The following is a 20,731-nucleotide window of genomic DNA, read 5'->3' as shown; positions in this document are numbered from 1 at the left end:
CTGATTCATACCCTCCCCCGGGTACCTGCTAGTACTCTCACTGCACGCTTTTGACAGACCCTGAGCAGGAGACAAGGTCTGTGACTGTCTGATGCTTAATTCCATCAGCTGCTCCATGACCCGATCCTGCCGCTTCCTGGGGCTGTTCTCCACAGGCAGCACAGGCAGTGGCTCTATTACTACTGTGGGGACAAGAAGAGAGTTTACATTACAGGATAACCTCTACAAGTGACACAGAAATGGAAACTATTACTTATTTGCAGTCAAGGAAACTTTCTCTCCCTCCAGTCATGGCATACATAAAGCGTGTTGTTCATTAACAGTACTCTGCTGGCAGGAGAGAGGACATACCCCTGTGACAATGCCAGACACTGGGCTTCCAAAGGAGCAGGTGGATTGTAGACACACATGTAACAACAAGAAACCTTTTCATGGAGACTCCTGTATAGAAATATCTCTGTCAAGAACAGTTGAACCGGGTGTAGATCAGTTTCTACAAGGGGAGTTAAATCTGGATGACTTTCCAAAATGGCAGACTGAATGGGAGACCAATCTGATGAGGAATGGCCATAGATGCTGGCAAGTTCTTCATTGAAAGTTTAACAGATGCAAATAAACACTGAAGTACAGTGATACCCCTTTCACACTCGCAGAGCCGGGTCATACCTGGGAATGTGTTCCCGGATGCTTCCCGGGACTCTACCAGGGAATGTACCCTTTCACACTGCACTCAGACCTGGGATCGACCCGGGACAGCCCCATTCACACTGATCCCGGGAAATCCCTGCAAATACATATGCATGTCATTAGAAATGGACTCCAGGGCTCTGAAAGATGACATCAGTATTTGTGAGCCCAAGAAAGCTCCAGAAAGCTTCCGATCCTGGATCTACCCAGGTCAGGACGTGGGTAGAAATCCCGGGATGTTCATGCCGGGATATTCTTTCAAGACCCTTTCACACCCCGGCTAAACCCCGGGTTGATGTGCGTTCATGTGCAAGTGTGAAAGGGGTATTTCACACCCCGGCTAAACCCTGGGTTGATGTGCGTACCCCTGCAAGTGTGAAAGGGGTATTACATGTATGTGAGGTGGGCTGAGCTCACCCGGGTCTAAGCAACCTTCTGTCACTATCCCCTCCTCTGTCAGTCGCTGAAGGAGCAAGTCCAGGTCCCACTGTTCTGCCAGCTGAAATGAGATTGGTGACATCTGTGGAATGTATTGATCATTATTGATGCAGCAACGCTGTATTCCACTGTGCTGTACATGTGTGATAGGAACAGGACATAAATACTCAGAACTGAGGACTGTAAACAGGGGAATGCGGTGTACTCTCCTTCCGGCCAAGTGGGTCCCGCTGAACAAGACCCGCTCAACCACTATGTGGCCCCAGCCTCATCTCTCCCCAATGCTTAGTACATATGCCCTTATCTATGCCCAGTATATAGAAAGCATTTACTAACGATGTTACTAACCGGCCACTTTTTGTGTTTCATGAAACGCATTTTGGGTCTGTATCTCGGGCAGTGTTTTGGATTTGGATCTGTTCCAAAACACCACCATTTTCGTGTTTTCGATTTGTATTTTTTTGCCAAAAAAACATAAAAATCACTAAAATCGCAGAATTTTTTTTTTTGCTCCTTCAGTGACAGGGTCTGCCACACGACTGTGGCTGAAATGATTGGTTTGTTTGGGCCCCCACAAAAAAGAAACAAGTCATCCTCATCCTCCGATTCCTCACCCCCTTTATTGTGTACTTCCTCATCCTCGCAGATTATCATTTCCATCCCGCTGGACTCCACAATCACAGGTACCTCTGTAGTCTCTGGAGGCAATTGCTGGTTTTCGTTCAAGAATTGATAATTCATTTTGATGAACATCACCTTCTCCACATTTTGCGGAAGCAACCTTCTACACCGATCACTAACCAGGTTCCCCACTGCACTCTTTCGGAGTACACACTGGAGGGGGGGGGGGGGGGGGGCAACTCAGGTAAAATAGAGCCAGTTTGTACAGGGGCCTCCAAACTGCCTTTTTTTCCTGCCAGTAGAGGTATGGACTGTCTGACATGTCTACTTGGATACTGTCACCAAAGTAATTCTCCACCATTTATTCAATGGTGACAGCATCCAATGCAGCAACAGTAGACATGTCAGAATCGTTGGCAGGTCCCTTTAGTCCAGACCAGATGTCCAAACTCGCTCCTGCCTGCCCTGCATCCCCGCCAGCGGGTTGTGTTGGAAATTTCAGCTGTTTCCTCGCATCCACAGGTGTGGGAGAAAATGAGGGAGGAGCTGTTGCCGTGTCATGGTCCGCTTCTGATGACAATCTCCTGACCAGCAGGTCTTTGCACCTTTGTAGACTTGTGTTTGCCGGAAACAGAGACACAACATACGCTTTAAACCGAGGATTGAGTACTGTGGCCAGAATGTATTCCTCTGACTGACCACCCTCGTATCCTGGCAAAGCGTATGTAGGGCTTCATCCACAAGAGCTACATGCCTTGCGGAATCGCAATGCTTTAGCTCCTCCTTCACTTTCTCCAGCTGCTTCTGCAACAGACTGATCAGAGGAATCACCTGATTAAAGCTGGCAGTGTCAGAGCTGACTTGTGTGGCAAGTTCAAATATGTGGAGAACCTTGTACAACACAGAAATCAGCCTCCACTGCGCTTGAGTCAGGTGCAGCCCTGCTCCTCTGCCTATGTCGTGGGTGACCGTGTAGGCTTGAATGGCCTTTTGCTTCTCCTCCATCCTCTGCAGCCTATAGAGGGTGGAGTTCCAGCGCGTCACCACCTCTTCTTTGAGGCGATTGCAGGCAGAGCCGGCCTTAGGCATAGGCAAACTAGGCAAGTGCCTAGGGTATTTGGAATGCCTAGGGGCATCAGTAGCTTCTGCTGATTAAAATGATATGCAGCATGCTTATATTCTGTGTGTGAGTGAGGCTGTATCTGCATATGAAATAGTGTATTCATGGAAATTACTGTAACATAGCATTCCATATGCTGGTACAGCCACAGTCGCACACAGAATATATTCATGCCACATATCATTTTAATCATCGGAAGCTCCTTGTGTGTTCTGGTCGCATAACAATGCAAGTAAGACAAATTTTCAGCAAAAAAGGCACCCAAGGTTAGCAGAACTGGCCAGGAGCTGCATGGCCTATTGAGGCAAGATGTATGAGGAAACATCTGTATCCAAGCAGAGGCAGTGGTCACAGTGTTAGCGGCTGTGCGAGTGCTGTCTGCGGGTGGGTTGGTTGTGCAATAGTGTTCGGCATATGTGTAAGGGGCATTATTTGTGTCATGTATAAACGCATTAATAATGTGCGACATATGTGTAACCGGCATTATGTGTGTCATGTGTATAATGGCATTAAAAATGTGCAACATATATGTAAGGGGCATTATGTGTGTCTTTATGTGTATGAAGGGCATTAATAAAGGTTGGCATAATGTGTAAGGGGCATATGGTTATAAGGACATTAATAATGTGTGTTATGTGTAATGGGCATTACTGTGTGGTATTATCAGGGGGGTGCCGAGAGAAAGGGGTAGGGGGTACAAATTACCCAGGCCAAAGTCTGATGGAAGGGCCCCTCCCCTTAAGTGACAGCAGCTGCAGCTCTTCTCATCTGCCCAGCACACACTGCTTTGTGCTGGGTTGCAGTGTGGCCATGGAGGTGCTTAAAATACAATATTTTCTCAGGATTTTTTTCTAAGGGTATAATGTGAATAATGTGAGGAGTAATGTACATAAGGTAAAGTGGTAATACTGTGTGATGTAACGTGAATAAGGGACACCATCGCATGATATAATGTGAATAAAGTTGCACTACTGTGTGACATAATTTGAATTGGGGGTACAATTGTGTGGCAATGCCCCTTCCCAGAAAGAACACACCCCTGTTTGGGCTGCACACCGAATGTGGGCACTGTTTCTATTTAAAATATTGCGGGTAGGAGCACCAAAATGATCACTGCTATGATGAGGGCTGGGAAAGGGGAGAAGGGTCAGAGGCGGAACTAGTGGCGGTGCTAGGAGGCACCAGCCAAAATCTTGCCTAGGAAGTCATTTGGGCTAGGGCCGGCCGGCTCTTATTGCAGGGCAGGTTGAGGCGTTTTTGCTGCCGCTCCAGCCTTCGACAGGCAGTGGCAGAATGGCAAAAGTGTCCAGCAATTTTGCGGGCCACCGCAAGCATCTCCTGCACGCTTCTGTCAGTTTTTAGGAAATACTGCAAACAAAATTTTTGTGGGCAAAACATGGCACGTGTTGTTAATTGCCCATATGTAATGCCCGCACAATGTTACTGCCGTTGTCCGACACCACAAATCCCCAGAAGAGTCGAAGTGGTATCCACTGCGAGATAATTTCCCTGAGTTTCTCTAAGACAGGGGTGTCCAAACTTTTTGCGACGAGGGCCAGATTTGGTGAAGTGAAAATGTGGGGGCCGACTATTCAGCCTGACATTCTTTGAATCATTAATCACATCAGAATGGTTCCCCACTCTGCCCCCATTCACTCTATGTCCCCCAGCCTGCCCCTGCTACCCCTTCTCTGAATGGCCATAACTGCCTCCATTCACTGTATGTCCCCCAGCCTGACCCTCCTTCACTGCATGTCCCCCACTCTGCCCCCTCCCTTCTCTGTATGTTTCCCAGCTCCTTGTGTGAGCCAGAGGAAGGAGAGGCAAAGCAGGCACTGCAAGTACAGGAGATGCTGCCCTCCTCCGCTCTGCATGTTACGGGAGCAAGCTTCACCCTTGCTGCCCCCCTCCCCAAACACTGCTGTCACTGTGATTGTGGAGTAGGGTGATATACGATTGCAGCAGGGGCAGGACGCCAAACACACCTGACTGTGGCGGCCAGCACCTCCTCACTGCAGCAGACAGCTGGGTAAAGGCGCGCTCGCCGGGGCCCCACCTTTAGTGTCCTGTGCTTCCCACATCTGATGCTCTGCCAGCTTCCAGCTGTAGGCCACTTGAAATGACAGCACGGGCCGCAATTGGCCCCCGGGCCTGACTTTGGGCATGCCTGCTCTAAGAGGTTGTCAGCGTTGTGCCTCTTACTGAAATCGGTGATACAAAGCGTAGCCTGCCTTGGAAGGAGCTGTCCTGCTGTTGCTGTGGAAGGCGATGCATCTACCCAGTGGGCTGTCACAACCATATAGTCCTTAGTTTGCCCTGAACCACTTGTCCACATGTCCGTGGTTAAGTGGACAGTGGGTACAACCACATTTTTCAGGGCACCAAGGACACTTTTTCGGATGTCTCTGTACATTCTCAGTATCGCCTGCCTAATGAAGTAGAATCTAGATGGGATTTGGTACTGGGGACACAATACCTCCATCAACCGTCTAAATCTCACTCCACTGATGGCGGACACCAGACGCACATCTAACACCAACATAGCTGTCAAGGCCGCATTTATCCACTTTGCCATCAGATGACTGCTGTTGTACTTTGTCCTCATGGCAAACGACTGTTGGACGGTCAATTGCTTTGTGAAAGATGTAGCAGTGTTACGACTTCCCCTCTGGGACGATGACCGACTCCCAGCAGCAACAGCAGCAGTGGCAGCAGTAGTAGGCGTACCTCTGCAGGATCCTCTGGAGGAATCCCGGATGGAAGAGAAGTCAGTCATGCCGGTGACATAGCCCTGCAGGACTACAGGAGCAAGGGATTTAGGTGTCCCTGGACTGCTGCCGCCACAGTTTCTGAACTAAACAGTGACTTATTAACTAACTTCAGGTGATGCATAAGCGAGGATGTCCCTAGGTGGCCAATGGCCTTACCCCTGGTTATTGCAGCTTTACATAAGCTATATATGGCGAGAAAATTGTTGTCCGGATCTGGATAAAAATAATTCCAGACCAAAGAGGTGGATTTATTGGTCTTCTGCCCAGGCATGGTGATGGCCTTTTGCATCCCACAAACAACAACTGTCTCGCCCGGTGCCTCATTTAAGCAACCACATCACCATCAGCAGCATCCTCGTCAACTTCCTCCTCAGCGCCAGATACATCAAATTCCTCCTCCTGGTGTACAACATTGACAACTTCAAAATCAGGAACTGGACTGTGGGTGATCCTTTCAGCAAATGCAGAGGGCGTGCTGCAAATGGTTGAAGGAGCCACCTCTTCCTGTACAGTGATGGGAAGGTCAGACATCGCATACACCCTTGGACTCTCCTTGTGGATTTGGGATACCATGTCTTTAGAAGGCAGAGTTGTTTGCTGTGTTTTTTTATTTATTTTTTATTTTTAATGAAGCAAAGTGTTATACATTCACATCAAATAAATAATAGCTTCAGAGTGCGTGTATATAAACATTGACAATAAAGGCTTTTGCGTGTGAAGTAATTGCTTTGATGATCATTACAGCCTATCACATAAATTACTATAATGATGTAACAAGCAAAAATATTGACCAATTAAAGAGAATAAAGAGAAAAAAGTCATCCTAGTCGTCCGCAAGTACCTGACTCTCCTCTCCTCCCGACAAAACAAGGAAATATATCATAGGGTAATACGTGGGTCCAGGGGCGTAGGGAGGGCAGAGCACGAGCTCCTTGCGCAGAGAGTTGATAGGGCGCCGGAGTCGTGCACCGCAAAAGGCACCTGTGCCTCCGCTGCCGCCCACTCTGTGTACCGCTGTGAACCCGCCTGCTCTGTGTACCACTGTGCCCCCGCTGCCGCCCGCTCTGGGTACCGCTGTGCTCCTGCTGCTGCCCGCTCTGGCGCAGGAGTCAGGACACACACTCATGCTGCAGCATGGGGTTGCCGGCAGCCCAACACATGTTAGGAGACCAGCTGCTGCGGCTGTAATTACAGGGACCCAGCGGCTGCCGGCATTTGCAAAGAGAAACTTAATTGCGGTGGCAGGAGCAGGGACCCAGCTGTCAGCACATGTCGGGACCTGTCACTTTACACCCTCTCTCTACCCGTCACTCTACCCCCTCATCATGCTGCACAACTGCAGCGCACACACCATTCACAATAGATGACAGTACATCCCCAGTATGGGATTCTCTGTGTTACAATCTGTGGAGTCCTGTTATTATTATTATTATTATTATTATTATTATTATTATACAGGGGGAGCAGCCGGGTGTGGTACAGGGGTCCAACAGTCGGGATCCCGACAGTCATTAGCCCGACGTCGGGATCCCGACTGGCCAGACCCAGACAGCATGGTGAGCACAACTAAGCCCCTTTTGGGCACGGTGGCTCGCTACGCTCGCCACCTATTCTATTCTGCCTCTATGGGGGTCGTGGACCCCATGAGGGAAAATAGCCGACGGTCGTTGGGAACCCGGCTGTCGGTGTTTTGACAGTCGGGATTCCGACTGTCAGGACCCCGTCCGGCACCCGAGCAGCCTGTGGTGTCCTTTTATTATAGAGGGGGAGCAGCCTGTGGTGTATTTTTATTCTAGAGGGGGAGCAGCCTGTGGGGTCATGTGATTATACAAGGGGAGCAGCCTGTGGGGTCCTGTTATTATTATTATTATTATTATTATTATTATTATTATTATTATTATTATTATATAGGGGGGCAGCCTGTGGTGTCCTTTTATTATACATGGGGAGCAGCCTGACCCTTTGTCATGTAACCGCTCCTACTATTGTCATATAGCCACGCCCATGACATGCCCATTTTTTCACAGGCGCGCGGCACAGTACCACTAAGACATTTTTTGTACATGCAACAGTGGTCAGAGTCCACTGTCCGACGCTATTTTCAATTAAAGTTACTCGCTGGACCGCTTTCCAATAGGCGCTTGCGGTCCAGCAGCCAATCAGATGCAGCATTGGCTGCTGGACTGCGAGCACCTATTGATTAGCGGTCCAGCGGGAGACTTGAGCTCTGGCTCAGACGGGCACAGCGGGGAGCTGGAGAGCTGGGCGGGCGAGCGGGCTTGGCAACGAGCAAGGTCAGTCCTCTTAGCAACGAGCAAGGAGAGTCCCCCTTGGCAACGAGCATGAAGCCCCTGGAATAGAGCATGAAGTTCCTAGCAAGCAATGAGCATGTAGGTAAGTGGCACTTATGTGACAAATGTGTAATGGGCATTACGGTATGTTATATAGTATGTAACTACGGCATGTGGCTTTATGTGTAATGGGCATTACAAAGTTTGCTAAAATGTGCAATGGGCATTACGGTGTGTGGTATAATGTTAGTACATGCCCCCCTTTTCGCCATGCAAAGGTCCCACCTAAAACAAATGGGGGGGGCGCAAAACATGCCCTTGCTCCGGGCACAGTGGAACCTAGCTACACCACTGCTAATAATGGCACAGTGGAAGGCTTCACTAGCCCTACCTGCACCGTATACGCTGTGATGTGGGCTCCTCCGTCAAGCTGCCTGTAAACTACTGAAGGAAGCAGCACCACAGTGCAGTGAGGTGGTACTCCACAGATTATGACCTAGCTGCTGTGGTTACACACACTCACATGCACTACTCGCACACCCATATTAGCAGACTTCCCCAGCACACAAACACAATCATCACAACTCTGCCCCGCAGTACCCAATAGGCCCTTCATATAATTCAGCTCCAGGCCCATGAGGACCTTAATCTGCCAATGTGTCTGAACTACGTACATGAAGTCCATGGCAACAGCAATTCGCACCTATCGACCACACTGGAATTCCATCCTATGATCCAGATGTACTAAGGGCCTAATTCAGACTTGATCACTCACCTGCAAATTCGCAGATGACTGTGAGTAGATAGATAGCCACCACCCGGACAGTGAAATCCTGCCATGTGCAAGTCTGAGAGAGAATTGTGAATGGAACGCTATTCACTACTGTCTTCACTCACCGTGGAATGATTTTCCCGGTCTGTGCAAATGTGAGCAGGTCTGTCCCTTCCATTACTCAGCAACATACTGTAATCAGGCCAATCAGCCGACGCTGACGTCACAGACAGTGCACTCCCATACACCGTCTGGCTGCATTTTTCCTGACACACCCAGAAAACAGCCGGTTATTACCCACAAACTCCGGCATCCTGTTATGTAAATTGCAAGGGGATTGTGATTAGATCTATGCACTATTTTGACCACTATTTGGCATTGCGCATACGTGCTACGAGCCATAGGCATGCACAGTCATTCCATAATTGAACGGATTGCAAAATTGTACAACCGAGATCAAGTCTGAAGTCTGACTTACCCCCTAAGCTAGTGGTTCCCAAACTGTTCCCACCTAAGAACCATGGGCTTCACCCTGTGCGCAGTTTTTTTTGTTGTTTTTTTTTTTATATTTTAAAGTGTTCTTCCATCTCCTAAGCACAGGCCATACAGCCATCGGTACCGGACACCTGAATGCATTGTGATGTCACACTCACCCTGCCTCCCTACAAAGAGCACTCCCAGCTGCTGTCAGCTACTTTGTACTGGCAGTTTGTCACACACTGACTCTTTCTGAGTATTTGTGATGTCACAATGGTAACTGCCTACTGTATACCAATGCTTTGCTGTTACTTCTCTCACAAACCCAGGACACAGACATCATAACCACTGCTATCATTATCGTTCTCCAGATACGTCTCTTAAAACCTGATGTTTTCTCATATATATACCCAGCCTTCTAGGGTATAGATACCCGCAGGAGGTAAGTATCTTGCCTAACTTGGATTAGCCTGCAGACTTGGAGCTTGGCTACCCTAAAAATAATGACCTTGAGCTTGTTTACTATCAATGGAGGTTCCAGCAGACGAGCGCTGTCCTGTCAGGTGGTGTCTGAGATGCTGGGGATGAGTGACAGGATATTATATATATAACAGCGGAAATCAGTTAGTTTCCAAACCCCAGGACAAACCCTGTATGAGGATACATTACCTATAATATCATACTGATGTCACAATGTCATATGATGTCATAAAAATGGCACTGAGGATTTAAAAGCAGAGCTCAGCCAGAAAAGAAAGAAAATGCAAATGCACATTAAGTACAGAGACCATTAACATGGGGGACATTGAGGTTCTTAGCACAATAATGTGAGCCCACCTACCACGTCAAGGTGACCTCATCAGGTGGGGGGGGGGGGGTGGGAAGGGGGAGGGGAGAGTATATATATATTTTTTTTTTGCAGGAGGGGGAGACTGTGCTGTGCTTTGCTAAGCTATACTAAGACCATGGTCTTAGCATAACATAGCTAAGCACAGCATAACATAACATCACAGCGCCTGAAGCTTTGAAAGTCTTCATATAAACCCCGGAACCAGTTTAGAGCCATAGTTGGTAACGACTGCAAAATTAATTTCTGCTGCGACTTCTCTGGACTGTGACTTGTCTTGTACAGAGGCTGCTGCAGAATGAGGACAGCAGTCTGGGCACCCTTATTTATAACCTCTGTTATAGAATGTTCGTTCCGGAACATTCTACAATGTTTCGGTATTCTAGAGGTTATAAATAAGGGTGCCCAGACTGCTGTCCTCATTCTGCAGCAGCCTCTGTACAAGACAAGTCACAGTCCAGAGAAGTCGCAGCAGAAATTAATTTCGCAGTCGTTACCAACTATGGCTCTAAACTGGTTCCGGGGTTTATATGAAGACTTTCAAAGCTTCAGGCGCCTGCGAAAGTTTCGCAGAGAAAATCCCCCGAATATACAGGAAGAGCTGCCAACCGTCTCAGTGGGCAAAGAGACGTATGAATTTATCAATGGCAGTTGGGCCAAAAAACACATTGCCCATGACAGTGCGAAATGTGACCGACAGATAGAATACCTGTCAAATGTAAATAATACTTTACAAGACAAAAACCATACATTGAAAAAGAAAAATCGTAAATTAAAAAAACAACTAAAGAAAGCACTTAAAGCGCAATCAGAGACCATAAACTCTCTGACCAATTCCTATCCTTAAAGTGCCTCTGCCCCTGAACACAATCTATGCTGTGCTTAGCTATGCTATGCTAAGACTATGGTCTTAGTATAGCTTAGCTAAGCACAGCATAGAATAGCATAGTCTTAACATAATCTTAGCTAAGAGTATCTATGCTATTCTATGCTATGCTGTGCTTAGTTATGCTATGCTAAGACCATGGTCTTAGTATAGCTTAGCTAAGCACAGCACAGTCTCCCCCTCCTGCAAAAAAAAAAAAAAAAACACAAAAAAGGAAAAAAAAAATAATAATAAAAAAACCCCTCTCCCCTCCCCCCCCCCCCCAACCCACCTGACGACACTATACTATGCTATTCTATGCTATGCTTAGCTATGCTATACTAAGACTATGGTCTTAGTATAGCATAGATAAGCAAAGCATAGATACTCTTAGCTAAGACTATGCTAATCTATGCTATGCTTAGTTATGCTATGCCAAGACCATGTTCTTAGTATAGCATAGCTAAGCACAGCATAGATTAGCATAGTCTTAACATAGTCTTAGCTAAGAGTATCTATGCTTTGCTTATCTATGCAATACTAAGACTATGGTCTTAGTATAGCTTAGCTAAGCACAGCCTAGAATAGCATAGTACAGTCTCCCCCCCCCCCCCCCCCCCCCCCAAAAAAAAAAAAATTCCCCCTTCCCACTCCCCTCCCCCTCCACCCACCTGATGAGGTCACCTTGACGTGGTAGGTGGGCTCACATTTTTGTGCCAAGAACCTCAATGTCCCCCCTTCCCCCTCCACCATGTTAATGTTATTGGTTTCTGTGCTTAGTGTGCACCTGAATTTTCTGACATCCCTCTTACATTGCCTTGCTGAGTTTTTGCCTATTTATATGGTTAATGAAGTTTAAATAGTTTTACACTAAAAAGTTATAGAATAATGGTTTCATTTGTTTTTATGTGATCTTTTCATATCTTGTTATATGAATCTACATTACTGTAACGATATATATTGTCATTTTATCTTTGTGAATAAAATAAGATTTTTTCAATGAAACAATAAAACTAATGTCATATAGAAAATAAGTTGCTGTAACCAAAAGAACTATTCCCCAGAGACATTGTCCTACAGAAAAGTCACAACCCCTGTGTTACATACGAATGTAGATTACCCGTTTATTTCTATATAATGTGACTCTGCAACAATAATAGTGTCTGTGCAGTATGCAGCTTTTCATTTCAGTCCAAGCTCCATTGTGACAGCACAAGCTATTTTGACATCACAAGCTATTGTGACATCACAAGCTATTGTGACATCACTCTTCCAGTGCCTTGCTGAGTTTTTCCTTATTTATATGGTTAATGAAGTTTAAATTGTTTTTCACTAAAACGTTATAGAATAAAGTTTTCATTTGTTTTATATGTGATCTTTTCATATCTTGTTATTTGAATCTACATTACTGTAACTATATATCTTGTCATTTTATATTTTTGAATAAAATAAGAATTTTTCAATGAAATAATAAAACTAATGTCATATAGAAAATAAGTTGCCGAGACCAAAATAACTATTCCCCAGAGACATTATTCTACATAAAAGTCACAGCCCCTGTATTACATACAAATGTACATTACAAATTTATTTCCATATCATAAGTATCCTGCAGGTGGAAGTACAACTGAAAAAATAATATAGTATATATAAATAAAATAGTAGTGGCTTCATTTGGCAGCACCGCTAGGCCAGCTTTTTTTTACTGAGAAATTCGGTAAAGATGATTAAATGAAGTACATTGTTTTTACATGTCATCCTTAGGTTACGTATGTGGTCGGACAGGGTAGCGCTTCTGGTTGTCCACATGTTTTTTGATACCACCAGCACTGGTTTTGCCTATTACATAGAGTCATAGAACATGAATAATTTGATCTGGTCCTGGACCAGCAACCCATTGCACAGCCCTAGTACTGCACTTCCCTCCAGCCATCGACATTGGTCCCTCCCCATATCATCATTACTTTGTTCATTGTGGTGGGACATCACAGACCACCCGGGCAGTGATGTCCCACCACCATGAACAAAGTAATGATGATATGGAGAGGGACCAATGTACTAGTGCAGTACTAGGGCTGCATTCTGCATTTCTCTATCCCCTCCCTAGCACCCTGTGTCTCTCTACCCCCTCCCTACTGCGTCTCTCTATCCCATGCATGTCCAAACGATGGCCCTCCAGCTGTTGTGAAACTTCACATCCCAGCATGCTCTGCTTTCAGTCCTGCATCTCTCTATCCCTTCCCTACTGCCCTGTGTCTCTCTATCCCCTCCCTACCGCCCTGCGTCTCTCTATCCCCTCCCTAGCGCCCTGTGTCTTTCTATCCCCTCCCTACTGCCCTGCATCTCTCTATCCTCTCCATAGCGCCCTGCATCTCTCTATCCCCTACCTAGAACCCTGTGTCTCTCTATCCCTTCCCTACTGCTGTCCGTCTCTCTTTCCCTTCCCTACCACCCTGCGTCTCTCTAACCCCTCCCTACAGCCCTGCATCTCCCTATCCATTCCCTACTGCCCTGTGTCTCTCTATCCCCTCCCTAGCACCATGCGTCTCTCTATCCCCTCCCTAGCGCCCTGCGTCTCTCTATCCCCTACCTAGAACCCTGTGTCTCTCTATCCCTTCCCTACTGCTGTCCGTCTCTCTTTCCCTTCCCTACCACCCTGCGTCTCTCTAACCCCTCCCTACAGCCCTGCATCTCCCTATCCATTCCCTACTGCCCTGTGTCTCTCTATCCCCTCCCTAGCACCCTGCGTCTCTCTATCCCCTCCCTAGCATCCTGCATCTTTATATCCCTTCCCTACTGCCCTGCGTCTCTCTATCCACACCCTACTGCCCTGTGTCTCTTTACCCCTCCTCCCTACCATCCTGAGTCTCTCTATCCCCTCCCTATAGCCCTGCATCTCTCTATCCCCTCCCTACCACCCTGAGTCTTTCTATCCATTCCCTACTGTCCTGTGTCTCTATCCCTTCCCTACTGCCCTGCGTCTCTCTATCCCCTCCCTAGCGCCCTGTGTCTTTCTATTCCTTCACTACTGCCCTGCATCTCTCTATCCCCTCTTAGCACCCTGCATCTCTCTATCCCATTCCTACTGCCCTGCGTCTCTCTATCCCCTGCCTAGCACCCTGCGTCTCTCTATCCCTATTTATGGGGATTGCTGCTATGTCAGGGAGTCTCCTGCAGAATGCAGGAGGGTAGGCAGCTATGAATCGCACATGTGAGATAGATGTGTAGATAGAGTGGTAAGCACACCATAGCATTGTACATGTGAGACAGAGGAGGATACAGGAAGTGATAAGAACACCTTTAGGGACGCAATGGGGACTGGATTGGCTCCAGCTCCAACAGACCATTCCATGGGATTCCATGCTGATCTCCAGATCCTTTATTTTCCAGTACATCATACTGCACAGTAAAATGCTTACTCACCAATAGCGTAAGTCTATGTAAATGATCACATTCATCCACCCTACTGTACCTCAGTCTTTCTCTGTGATGGAACATCTTGGGCTGCGTCTTCTGGCTTTGCATCAATGTCATGATGAGATGTAGTTAGACTGGCTTCACTATCTGGTATAAGTCTGAAAATATCTAATGTCACCTGGGACTTAATACAGCACTTTGTCATTAAGTCGTCTCCTGTCTTGGAAGTGTCTGGTACAGCCATACCCTAAAAGGGAACACATGTAAGATCCCCATTAGAACAAGGGAGGGATCATCTACTGTACAAATCCTACATGATTATGGAGCAGTGGTCTTAAATATACTTATGCCAGAGATTTGACCATATCATGTAGAAACACTGCATATTATAGAAAGAGGAAATTATGGCTCTTACCTTATTCATATATTCCTGTTCTTCATAGAAGAATTCCTCAGCTAAATCAAGTGTAGAACAGTCCTCTCTCTGAAAGATCTTCACATCTTCCAACTCATAGTCAGACTATAGAAAGAGATGGTCTAAATTATTACTGGCAACTAGGCCCATCCTGAGGTCAAGGGTTCCAATCCAACCATGGCCCTAAGTGTGTGGAATTTGTATATTCTCCCCGTGCTTGCGTGGGTTTTCTCTAGTTTAACCCCACAATCCAAAAATATACTGTGTGTGTGTGTGCATGTGGTAGGAAATATAGCTTGTAAGCTCCACTGGGGCATGGACAAATATTCTCTATAAAGCGCTGCGGAATATGTGTGCGCTATACAACTAAGTGGTAACACATCTATCATGTGTCACCAAGGTTAGGATATACTGTAACTAGAACACATACATTCTGCGTCAATAAGGTGGGTATATATCAAGAACATATGTATTCTGTGCTGCGGAATATGTGGGCGCTATACAACTAAGTGGTAACACATCTATCATGTGTCACCAAGGTTAGGATATAACTAGAACACATACATTCTGCGTCAATAAGGTGGGTATATATCAAGAACATATGTATTCTGTGTCGCTGAAGTGAGGATATATCTAGAACACATCTATTCTGCGTCACTGAGGGGGATTTATCTAGAACACATCGGGGGAAATTTAATAGGATGAGAGATTCAGAAAGTGAGAGATTTGGTAAGAAATCTCCATTTTTTGAAAGTGTCAATCATTTACACTGCAAAACCAGTTTGATGTTGCAGTGTAAATGATTGCCGCTTTAAAAAAAACTGGAGATTTCTTACCAAATCTCTCACTTTCTGAATCTCTCATTCTATTAAATGTCACCCATCTGTTCTGCGTCACTGAGGTGAGGATATAACCAGAACATATCTATTCTGCGTCACTGGGGAATTTATCTAGAATACATCTATTCTGTGTCACTGAGGTGAAGATATACCTAGAACACATCAAGTGGTGCAAGTAAGAGGGTATGGCGCGGTATGGCGTACGTTTAAAAAATATGTTGCCGGTATGCCTTATCCCCCCCCCCCCCCGCATCCCCTGCTGCGCGCTGCCACATTTAATACTTCCCCCACCCCTCTGGCGCCTGCTGCCGATGAGAGGAGGAGGAGAGCAGCGCCACAGCCCCCCCCCCCCCGGCAGCTCATGAGCCAATCAGAGCTTGTGTATCAGTAGCCACGGTGATTGGCTGCTGGGCCGCGAGTTCTGATTGGCTCACGAGTAGCTGCCATATTTGAAATGGCCAAGAGCCACCAGAGGGGTGAGGGAAGCCTGTGGCGCAGCGCTCCGCTCTCATACTCGCAGAGGAGGAGGAGGCCCTGACCACAGGGGAGAGTCGACACCAAAGGGGACATCAAGCAGCAGCACTAAAGGGGGCATTATTCAGCGGCACTACTGGAGGCATTATGAAGTGGCACGACAGGGGGCATTAAGCAGCAGCACTACAGGGGACATTATGTAGTGGCACTACAGAGGGTGTTATGAAATGGAACTACAGTGAGCATTATGTACAATTGGCACAGCAGGGGGAATTATGAAGCAGCACTACAGTGGGCATTATGTATAATCGGCACTGCAGGGGGCATTATGCGTGTAAGCAGTACTTCAGGGGGCATTATGTGTGTAAGCGGCACTAAAATGCCATGAGGGGGGGGGGGGTGCAAAATGTACAATTATGCCACTGCTTGTATAGCGTTACCCGGAAGTGCCGGGAACACTTGTGCCACAAGGAGAAGATGCAGAAAGCTGCATCCTTTGCCATGAAACCCCTAGCAGCGAGAAATTAGAAGCCTTAATGCGATGACTAATTTTTAATGGGCATTAGGGTGAGTGGTATAATGTGTAATGGGCATTACGGTGTGTGGCATAATGTTTAATGGACATTCTTGTGTGTGGCATAATAGTTAAAGGGCATTGCGGTGTGTGGTATAATGTGTAATGGGCATTAGGTGTGTTGCAGAATGTGTAATGGCATAACAGTGTGTGGCATAATATGTAGTAGGCATTATGGTGTGTGGTATAATATGTAATGAGCATTATGGTGTGTGGCATAATGTGTAAGGGGCATTACGGTGTGTAGCATTATGTGTAAGGGGCATCAGGGTTAAGGCATAATGTGTGTGGCCACATGAGACATAACCACGGGCAATTTTTTTTCCCACTAAGAAAAAAATCTCTACTTGCACCACTGATATACATCTATTGTCTCATTGGAGGGACTATATCTAGAACACCTCTATTCTGTGTCAATAAGGTAGGCATATATCTAGAACACATCTATTCTTTGTCACTGAAGGGGGTATATCTAGAACACATCTATTCTTTGTCACTAAGGTGGGGATTTAGCTACAACATATCATTTCTATGTCACTGAAGGGGGATATACTGTATCTAGAACACATCTATTCATTGTCACTGAGGTAGGGATATATCTAGAACACATATATCCTGTGTCACTGAGGATCTATCCAGAACACATCTATCCTGTGTCACTGATTGAGGCTATATATATATATATATATATATATATATATATATATATATATATATATATATATATATAACACATATCATGAGCTACTGAAGGGGTAAATATAATTTATCCTTTGACACTGAGGTGGCGTATATCTATAACACATCTATTCTGCATCAATGAGGTAAGGATATATCTAGAACACATCTATTCTGTGTCAATACGATGGTGATATTAGTGTCTACCAAACAGTGGGGCAGCAGGTCCGCTGGCCTGGCCACATGACGTCATGAAGAGATGCACGCTACCCGCACCACTGCAATGCACCACTGGGAAAGGGTTTAATGGACCAAATTCTTCCCTACACCCGCCAGGCCAATCCACCGATCCAGCCATCGCAATCATAAATGGGTGGATTGATAAGGTTTGGAGTGTAAGAAGTTGAAGAATAAGACTGAGATAAAGATTTGCCATGTTAAAGTGTAAAATGTACTCAATAAATCCTGAAAAAAAATATAAGTGTACATAGAAGTACAATCAAGAAATGAAAGTAGGATTAAAAAATAAGTTCTGATTCAAACTGATAATTGTTTGGATGGGGTGGGTTGCGAAACAAATCTATAGGTGGGGGGTATGGGTATTGTGGGCATAATTGGTGTTTGGTACACCTACAGGGGGTCGCATAGCAGACAAAAAGATTGTGAATGGGAAAGTACAGCGCTCAGTGTAAACCATGCAAAACAAGGTATAAATAAACCCTGTACATAAACAATTTAATATACAACCAGGTCGAATTTTGAGGTGTTCCAGAGGTATTCCAAAATCTCCCCTATTTACATATACAGGGGAGACATGATAGAGAATAACATGGTGCAGGTCAATAAGATAAAAAGATTTTTAATAAAGCAAATGCACTTACAATAAAGTGACTTGTTTAAAAGCATAAACACAGTGTCCCAGGCAGAAACAGCAAGCATGTGATGTCATCGGGGGCGTCCTTCAGTCTGGGTCCCTTGATCCGGAGGCAAGGGGGGCTCAGTCCAGGATACTCCTCTGCTTAACCGCTGCTTCCACAGGTCGACACACACAGTTTAAAATGCACGCTTAAACGCGTTTTCGGAAAGTTCTTCCTTCTTCAGAAGCGTGTCTAATTAGTCCACAATGGGGCGTATATATACCCCTGTCAATCAAATTAACATGCACATTATTGGCCGCTAATCGGCCTCCAGCATCCGGCCTCCGTGCCCAGCAATATGGCGCTGCGGTTCATCTAACGGGAAATGCAGGGTAACGTGCGTTCCACGTACAGGAAGTGCTTCTCCGGCCGTGTAACGCTGCGGTTCATCCGCAGGAAGTGTAGAGCCGCTTGTATTCTAATAATAGGAAGCGCGTCACCGCTTGTCACAAGGGTTCTTATTATTTGCAGTGTACTGGGACGGCTATGGGCACCAGGTTTGCTCCTAGCTACGCCAACCTATTTATGGCCCACTGGGAAGATCAGGTAGTGTGGCAGGGAGGCGAGCTAGGGGTGAACCTGGTGACCTGGAGCCGTTTCATCGATGACATTTGTTTTATTTGGTCAGGGGATAAGAGCACTTTAGATTTATTTTGCTCCTCCCTTAATGAAAACACCAATAATATAAAATTGACTTTTGAATGTAGTCAAAGTGAGGTTTCCTTCCTCGATTTAAAACTGTACATTGAAAATGATGACTTAAAAACCAAAACATTCAGAAAGGAGACGGACTCCAATAGCTTTATTTTTACAACTAGTCAACACCATCGAAATTGGTTAGATGCAATTCCGTTCGGACAATTCACCCGCATCAAGCGGAATTGTACAGATATCTCAGTGTGTGACCAACAACTAGATGAAGTATCTAAAAGATTAAGTGTAAAAGGCTATTCTAAGAACCTCATTAGTGATGCTAGAGAGAGGATCAACTGTATTGAAAGACCGGCACTATTAAGTGTAAAACCTAAGGGGGACAAAAATAACGATAAATTCAAATGGGCTTTTGTCAGCCAATTTAGTTCTATACACAAAAATGTGGAAAGAGTGTTTAAGAACAACTGGCACCTACTCCAAAATGATCCCATCATTGGCCCCCAACTACCGGCAAAACCCCAGTTTATATATAAAAAAGCCCCCTCTCTCAAAGATCATCTTGTTCATAGCTCTACTGATAGCGACCCACGTCAAACTATCAGAACAATTGGGTTTCACCGCTGTGGTTCGTGTCTTGCATGCAGGACGGTGAAATCCAAAGAGAGAAAGTTGGACCATTTTTTTGTAAATGGCACCACTTACTCTATTAAACAATTTTTGACTTGCCATTCAAGGAACGTGGTGTATGTGTTACAGTGCAAGTGCGGCCTATCATATGTAGGGAAGACCTCCAGACAGCTGAAGGCCCGCACTGCCGAACACATATACAATATACGTAAAAAACTACAAACTCACACGGTATCTGAACATTTCCGTGTGTTTCACATCGCAGATGAATGTCAAATCACTTTCTTTTGTGCTATTGAACAGATTCTTCCAAAGAATCGTACCAGCGATGTTGCCAGACGCCTCTCTAGAACTGAGATGCGCTGGATACATCGTTTGGGGACTTTGGTCCCTAAGGGGCTCAATACAGAGTTCGAGTTAAAGCCCTTCCTAAGTTAAAAAGATCTTATAGGCTTTATACTCATTTCTTGGTTCTCTATCTTTAAATGCTTTTTGAAGTCACCCTTATATTGAGGACTGTGGTGGTGGTTAAACAGTTTTATTATGAGATTTTAACTGACACACATTTTCTTATTCTAGTGCTGACCATCGTTGTTTTTTATGTAAACAGCCTCCGTCTTCCCTGCTGAGCAGCCAATATTTTGTCATATTCGCAGTGGAACGCAAGCGATGAAGCGCTGAAACGCACGGCCATTTTCGCTTGTACTTGGGAGACTTCCGTGTTTGTGACAAGCGGTGACGCGCTTCCTATTATTAGAATACAAGCGGCTCTACACTTCCTGCGGATGAACCGCAGCGTTACACGGCCGGAGAAGCACTTCCTGTACGTGGAACGCACGTTACCCTGCATTTCCCGTTAGATGAACCGCAGCGCCATATTGCTGGGCACGGAGGCCGGATGCTGGAGGCCGATTAGCGGCCAATAATGTGCATGTTAATTTGATTGACAGGGGTATATATACGCCCCATTGTGGACTAATTAGACACGCTTCTGAAGAAGGAAGAACTTTCCGAAAACGCGTTTAAGCGTGCATTTTAAACTGTGTGTGTCGACCTGTGGAAGCAGCGGTTAAGCAGAGGAGTATCCTGGACTGAGCCCCCCTTGCCTCCGGATCAAGGGACCCAGACTGAAGGACGCCCCCGATGACATCACATGCTTGCTGTTTCTGCCTGGGACACTGTGTTTATGCTTTTAAACAAGTCACTTTATTGTAAGTGCATTTGCTTTATTAAAAATCTTTTTATCT

The 20,731-nt window shown here is 45.9% G+C and overlaps 2 protein-coding genes across 3 annotated transcripts in view; one reads left to right on the top strand and one right to left on the bottom strand.

Annotated features, from left to right (window-relative positions):
* LOC146020071 (dynein axonemal assembly factor 8-like) overlaps positions 1–20,731 on the bottom strand; it is a 309,887-nt gene that overhangs the window by 281,897 nt on the left and 7,259 nt on the right. The window contains exons 2-5 of one of the 2 annotated variants that reach the window (XM_083152871.1): positions 14,722–14,826; positions 14,362–14,553; positions 1,105–1,186; positions 26–182 (exon numbers count right to left, since the gene is read on the bottom strand). In XM_083152871.1, the coding sequence (XP_083008997.1) occupies positions 26–182; positions 1,105–1,186; positions 14,362–14,553; positions 14,722–14,730 (440 nt within the window). In that variant the 5' untranslated portion in view covers positions 14,731–14,826. Of the gene's footprint in view, positions 1–25; positions 183–1,104; positions 1,187–14,361; positions 14,554–14,721; positions 14,827–20,731 lie in introns of those variants that run through there. The other variant, XM_083152874.1, reaches the window with a different exon arrangement.
* Positions 1–20,731, top strand: part of LOC146020074 (ankyrin repeat and SAM domain-containing protein 3-like) — a 137,034-nt gene that overhangs the window by 115,306 nt on the left and 997 nt on the right. The window lies entirely within an intron of this gene.

Source organism: Crinia signifera, chromosome 7 (genome assembly GCF_055691185.1).
Source record: "Crinia signifera chromosome 7, ASM5569118v1, whole genome shotgun sequence".
Taxonomy (NCBI): Eukaryota; Metazoa; Chordata; class Amphibia; order Anura; family Myobatrachidae; genus Crinia; species Crinia signifera.
This window is presented reverse-complemented; position numbering and strand designations above follow the sequence as displayed.